Source organism: Armigeres subalbatus, unplaced genomic scaffold, assembly GCF_024139115.2.
Source record: "Armigeres subalbatus isolate Guangzhou_Male unplaced genomic scaffold, GZ_Asu_2 Contig1847, whole genome shotgun sequence".
Taxonomy (NCBI): Eukaryota; Metazoa; Arthropoda; class Insecta; order Diptera; family Culicidae; genus Armigeres; species Armigeres subalbatus.
The window spans coordinates 278,036-284,609 of NW_026942669.1; the positions used below are offsets into that span (position 1 = coordinate 278,036).

Genomic DNA, 6,574 nt, shown 5'->3' on the forward strand with positions numbered 1-6,574 from the left:
CTCCGTACTTTGAAGATGACGAACTGCGATGCTGTGACTCGCCAATTCGATCCAAAACGCCTTCAGCGTTTGGCAGCGAAAATGTGTAAAAGCCGTCCTTCCCACGGCGGAACATTTGAACAATACGCTCTTCACAGCGTACTTTTAGCGGCGAATGGATTACAGTAACTCTGACCTCATCGCAGGACCAAAAACGGGCTACTAAGTCCCGATGCCCACTTACCGTCTTTTCAGCACGGCTACGCTGCGTTACCGCTTTTTCCCGATGCACACCTGCGTCTTTTTAACGCTGAGTGCACACAGAGTTAAAAAAAAACGCTACGTGGGAATCGGCCAATTCAATTCTAACATGCACGTTTTACTCCTCGATGTTGATCGATGAAGTTGGGAGGTATAATACGGTCACCTAAGGTAACTCCCTATAAGGCTCAATCAAAAGGTGACCTTTAACTGCAGCCAACTTGGCCAATTCCATAAATCTTTGCTCCCATCTGTCTGTGACTGACCTTCTTCCGGTGACTGAGTTTCCAGTCACAAAGTTGCTCTCCGAACCAGATACTAGAGGACAGAGGACATAGAAATAAAAGAAGTCGACCAAATTCTAACCTAGCAACAGATTAAGGCAATAGCAGCCAGTAGTCCTAAAAAGAGATCACTCAAGTTTCAAACCAGATCAAGAAATACGGTTCTAGGAAGCCAAGAATATCAAGCTCTTATTTCAGTTTTAGAAGATCCTACCTAAAATGTGCTGGAGTGAAGACTAATGATGATGGACTATGTTAATTGGTAACACCTGTCCACTGCGGAACGCTGCGTTAGAGTGCAGTGTTTTTCAAGCGATGCCATCGTTCGAAAGGAAAGGGTTCCTCAGAAGCCAATTGCTGTGCCGGAACTGCTTAAATGGGCATCACACAAAGGAGCGTTATTCTGAATTCTCTGGTCGTTTCTGTCAACACCATCATTCACTGGTGATTTTTAGCCTGGCAAAGACAGCTGATCGAAACCGTCATACTAGTAGGTCATTGAGGGTACCTACTCTGCATATCAGAGTGCCTCTTTGGACTAGCAAGGCACCGTCATCAGTGGTCCATGGTTAAAGGCCGCCATAGCAGCTCACGGTTTGGATCACGGTCAATCGCTCCTTATAGAATATCGTCGATTGAAACATACAGTTTCAGATTTTTTCGCCATGGAGCAGCCTACGTTTTTAGTGTTGGGCTAGTGCGGGGCTCCAAAGTTAATAAATTGGACAAAGCATGAAGTGAATCACATTTTTTCATAGGCTTGATAATGCATCGGCTTTCGGATATCTCCTGTATGCAGTTTCGCTCTTGTAAATTTGTGTAGCTTTTATTTTTACCAGAAAAATAAACTAATAGAATCGTACTCCTAGTTTCATCTATTCGATATTCAATCTCTATTCGCGCGCGCAGTCTACCCCTGAAGCCAAATCTTCGAGACGGGACAACCTTCGTTCTAATGCACCGGTAACCTAGCAATCGATACCTCTACAGAAGAAAACGGGGCTCCAAGTCTTCTCTTCGAGATTTTTGTGTCGTATTTCAAAGAGAAAAAGCTCAAACGTGAAAGGAGCAGCAAAGATGGTCCTGCAATCTTTGGTGGTCCACACGGCTGATAACTTATCGGAGATTTATATGTATTGAAGCACAGCATCAAACAAAGCCCAATCGATTTAAATGCAAATGCTCTGGTAACGCGCACTTCAATCCAAGGAAACATTCATTCAGTTGATTTCTCGTTTACTATGTACACACGGAACAATTACCACTAAACCACATTCCAGAGTCCTTTTCAAAACAAAAGAAGCCATCGATCGCCCTTAATCTTAGAATTATTCAAATAAAACTTTCAAAGTCGTACCTCGACCAACTCTCCCTTCCTCGTCGGATGACGTATGCGGATGAAATTGATCCCCTTCCGAGGACAACAATCACCGTCGTACCCCTGGTTCTATTCGATTTTGGCAAGAATGTCCGTCTCGCGGAACAAATGGTACTCTTTGCTGTCGCCTAAGTCTACCTTAGTGCCCCCATACTCTGGCAGCAGGACCTTTTCGCCAACCGTCACTGCCAATGGGACATGCTGACCAGTTTGACTATTACGGGCACCGGGTCCGACGGCTACAATGGTCCCTTCCAGCACCTTCGATTGGGCTTTCTCCGGGAGCACAATACCGCCTTTTGTTTTAGTGAGGGCTTCAGCGCGTTGCACCAGTACACGGTCCAAAAGAGGAATCAAACGCTTGGATGCCTGAGGAAAGAGAAAAGATAATAACAAACATGTACCGAATTTCTAACATAGAAGGACAATGTCCAAAAATTACGTAATATCAAAATTACTTATTTAAGCCCTTCCTTAACGGTACTTTTTGAAAGATTCTGGATTACAACTTTGTCATTTGCGATAGGAAAAGTCGATTAATAATTATTATTACAGTCAAGCGTGGTAGCTTAAAACATTTTAATAATCCTCTTCCAGCCCTGCATTAACATAACCTCGAAATTCCATGCTGTTGCCAAGAGCATAAGTAGGTTGCTTCTAGAAATTTGTCAGACATGATGATAGTGAAGAGAAACATGAGCCGGTGTTATTACGTAATCAGGACGATTGAACATGCAAATTTTAAAGCATGTTCTATCTTTTTTGCTCTCAACACGAAATAAAATCATAATCACGAATTACTCCAAATTTCGTCATCCCGTTTAGAAAGAAAATAAACATATAACAAACTTACCATTTTCAATTGAAATTTGATCTAAATTGATGATGCTAGATTAACAAATGCTATGATCCACACTAGGACAGTTTTTAATTAATATTTTCACTGAACCAGAAGATTGCGAACTGACGAGGAACTTGGAGTCGTCTACCACGCGACTTTCCAGAAAGACGATCTGACAGCGAATGATGAAATAAAAGAAGCAAGAGAAGAAAAAGGTTTTGTGAACTGTGCGGATTCTCGGTTGTGTGCGTGTCGTGCGAAGTGAAAGATAGGGCTGTACACCATTTCAGTCCATTCGCTTGCCGAAGCACTTATTAATGGCGTAATTTATACAAATTGAAAAGGTTGTGGTTTAAAAGTAAAATGGATCTCAGTTTACTGCAGTGTGTTATGGACATATGTTAAGATTACGAGGTTTCTTACTTTATGTCATAATAAATAAAAATAATATATGGGTAAACTTCGATATCAAGTTCTTGTGAGTTGTGATACATAAAACGTAATCTGAACTATTTTTCCCCTTCAAAAATAAACCAGCGCAGTCACCCAGCAAGTCTCATAATAAAAAGAATAAATTTTCCCGTCAAATTTTTATATTTGCTCAATCAATGCTTCATCTAATTTAAATTATTTGCGGACTTAGCACCTTCCCAAAAAAAACCCTTATTATTAACATTTTTGAAAAAAATCAAAAGCCAGTTCACACATGCTCCTGTTTTGTTTTCCATATTCAAATTGTTAGAGCCTTTAAAAGTTACAAAATAAGTTTAACTAATAAAAATAGTTGACATTTTTGTCGGTAAAGGTGAGAAAATGGAGAAAAAGAAGAAAATAAATCATTCCGTTACCCTAAATCTGGTGTACATGCAGCTGACTGTTATGATTTTGAAGAAAAACTGTCAAAATGTATTCAAAACAAACCTTGCGTGTATGCAAAAACATTTTATATTTTTTATTCAATGGAAATTTTTAATTAGTTTTATCGTTATTTGCCGTGTTGAATTAAAAATTTGTTTTCCATGACTAGTGCGTTGTGTGTGGCATGCCGAACTCGAGGTTCCGGCATGGTAGCCATCTATCAGCACCCTAATGGGCTGGATCAAATGTTCACTTCCGTCACCGGAATCGAGGTATACGTCCTATTAATCCAAAGCTTGTTGTACACACATCCTCAATTACGTTTCCCAATAGGTTGAACATGGAGACTTTCTCTGCATTCCCTGCTATGATGATATGAAAGCAGCTCATCTCTTTAAACAAAAATGCATTCAGAACAATATTCTTCGAGTTAGTCGACCTTCAACGTTGAGGCCTCGATCCGAAGACGAAGACCAAAAATCAGACACGCTAGTTCAACAGACAGTTGAAGTTATTTCACCGAAAACGGAAATTGTTCGGAACTCAGAAATTTCCACTACAATTTCCGACACAGACATTCTCGAGGAGCATTTGGTTATTCGGCCAGATATTTCGGATGCTGAAAGAGAAGAGCACCAAGATCGCGACGCGGAGTTACTAGAAGAGGACGAGACTAACGACAAGAAAGTAACGCTACGTGATATTCTACCGGTTCGATCAAGTGAACCAAACGTAGCGAATTACACAAATGATATTGAACCGAGCTCTTATGAAGCGTTTGATGGAACACAAGATGCTGGCTCCGTGTCGGATGAATCCCAATCAATCCGCTGCGAGGTATGTGGTAAAACATTCGAGAAGCTTCAGTTTCTACATAGACACATGAAAGTTTGCCATCCGGCGGCTGAATCTACCGACGAGTGTGGCGAACAGCAAAGTCCAGGCGCATTGGCCACACTTCCAACGGTTCATAATCTCATGTGCGAGTACTGCTTTCAGGAGTTCACCGTTCCCGCTGCAAAGTATGAACACGAAACTCAGCACATGTCTGAGCCGAAACCGTACAAGTGTCCGCATTGTCAGGGTACATTCAAGGACAAGGTTGGTTTGCGCAGTCACATAAGAATCCATTCGGCAGTGAAGCGCTACAAGTGCCAATACTGTGAGATGAGATTTCACCAGCGCGGAAATTTGACAGCACACGAGAGAACCCACGTCGGGGCCAAACCATATTTATGTCCTCAATGTGGAAAAGGTAATTGAATTATTATTTACATAGGGGAAAATACGGCTTTGGCAGGTTTTGTTCTATTATTGTCAGAGGGGGTTTTGTCGACCAAATTTTATGAATTTTGCCACAATATTCTTTGATATGAAAAGAATGTTTATGCCAAATTTGAGCATAATCAGTCATAAGAAACCCCCTAACAATAATAGAACAAAACCTGCCAAAGCCGTCATTCCCCTTAGCTACACCTCTTTTTTAACACTGTAACGAGGGTTAGGCACTGGAGTTTACTGGCCAGCAAAAATGTTGAATTATTAATCTAAGGAAGACAATGTACATACACTGTTTATAGAATGTTCGAATACTCATAGCCTTATGTAAGACAGGTGGTCGCACAGACTTACATCTAGCATTAGACAAAGGACGAGACATTCAAACAATATTGGTGTCGCTTCATAGCTATTACACATTCAAGTTTTCATTTTATTTTATTACAACAAATGCAATTTATTTCAGGATTCGCCGAAAGTGGCAACCTAAAAAACCACATTCGGTACCATACGGGCGAGCGACCTTATGCATGTTCGGAGTGTCCGAAACGATTCCGGACGCACTATTCACGAACAGTGCACTATCGAGCACACAGCAACGAAAGACCTTTCCGCTGTACGGAATGTGACAAGGGATTCTACTCGTCCGGTAAGTTGATTATTCATCGGCGTGTCCACAGTGGTGAAAAACCGTACAAGTGCAGTTCCTGTCCGGCCAAATTTGCCGACAGCAGTGGACTGAAGCGCCATTCAAAAACACATTAAATAGATAAATAGTTCAAATAGTTTTGAATCTGATTTGGAACGCGTTATATTTTGTGAAAGAAAGCTTTGAGACTAGTTAGCACATTTCATCTAAGATTTAAAAAAAAACGACGATGGGTCACGTCTCTCAGGTAATTGTGGCGTTTGAGTAAAATGCCTTTAGCGTGTGTTTATAGTTACACTGCCCCAGGGTGTCAATCGGCGAGTAGCAAGTCATGACTCTCCCTCAAGGGCCCTGTAGCGTAATTAGACTAATAATATTAGCTACAAGTTACAAGTTAAAAAAAATACAAGTAGGGGAAGTGTACCGGCCAACCATGAAAAATGCATATTTTCCAAAAAATATCGATCAGTTTCAACAGCGAAGAAATAAGGGATATCTCCTGTTAGAGCTAATAAAGGCATCAAAAATTGATTTACTTTTTGAGTTATGCGAGAAACTAGCCAAATTAGTGAGTAGCCATTAGGGTGGTTCAAAAAATCTTTTTTTTTTGGCTTTATTAAGGAGACTTTCAGCCCTGGCTGGCTCGTCTCCGGCTTCAAAAAAATTAAAACTGATTTAGCACAAGCGATTTCAAGTTTGCATGCAAATTAGTATGGGGAAATTTATTTTTTCAGTATACTGTAAATGACGCTTCGCATTAGGCGCAGGACAAAAGAAAACCTACATAGCTAAAAGGATTACTCAACAGCTTTCACACAACGAAAACCGCATGTTGATTGATCGTCCCAGTAATTAGTAATCGATTTTAATACAGGTTGCGAATCTTTAGTCATGATCGTTAAACTTCTTTGAGGGCATTACTGAAACGTGCAGTGCAACATAGTAGCCTGAATTTGTGTGTGCTATCTATTAAATTCGATTACTAATTATTGGAACGATGAATTAAGATGCGGTTTTCACTGAGTGAAAGATGTTGAGTATTCCTT

The 6,574-nt window shown here is 40.6% G+C and overlaps 2 protein-coding genes across 2 annotated transcripts; one reads left to right on the top strand and one right to left on the bottom strand.

The window, feature by feature from the left end:
• Positions 1-1,331: 1,331 nt before the first annotated feature.
• On the bottom strand, positions 1,332-2,939 carry LOC134203420 (10 kDa heat shock protein, mitochondrial-like). Its single transcript, XM_062678304.1, has 2 exons — positions 2,756-2,939; positions 1,332-2,271 (listed from the first exon to the last, which is right to left on the bottom strand). The coding sequence occupies exons 1-2, from the start codon at positions 2,756-2,758 to the stop codon at positions 1,972-1,974; spliced, it is 303 nt and encodes a 100-aa protein (XP_062534288.1). The 5' UTR covers positions 2,759-2,939; the 3' UTR covers positions 1,332-1,971.
• Positions 2,940-3,634: 695 nt separating this feature from the next.
• On the top strand, positions 3,635-5,677 carry LOC134203419 (zinc finger protein 502-like). The gene is made up of 3 exons (XM_062678302.1): positions 3,635-3,873; positions 3,935-4,856; positions 5,346-5,677. Exons 1-3 carry the CDS (start codon positions 3,763-3,765, stop codon positions 5,642-5,644), a joined length of 1,332 nt encoding a protein of 443 aa, XP_062534286.1. The 5' UTR covers positions 3,635-3,762; the 3' UTR covers positions 5,645-5,677.
• Positions 5,678-6,574: the final 897 nt, after the last annotated feature.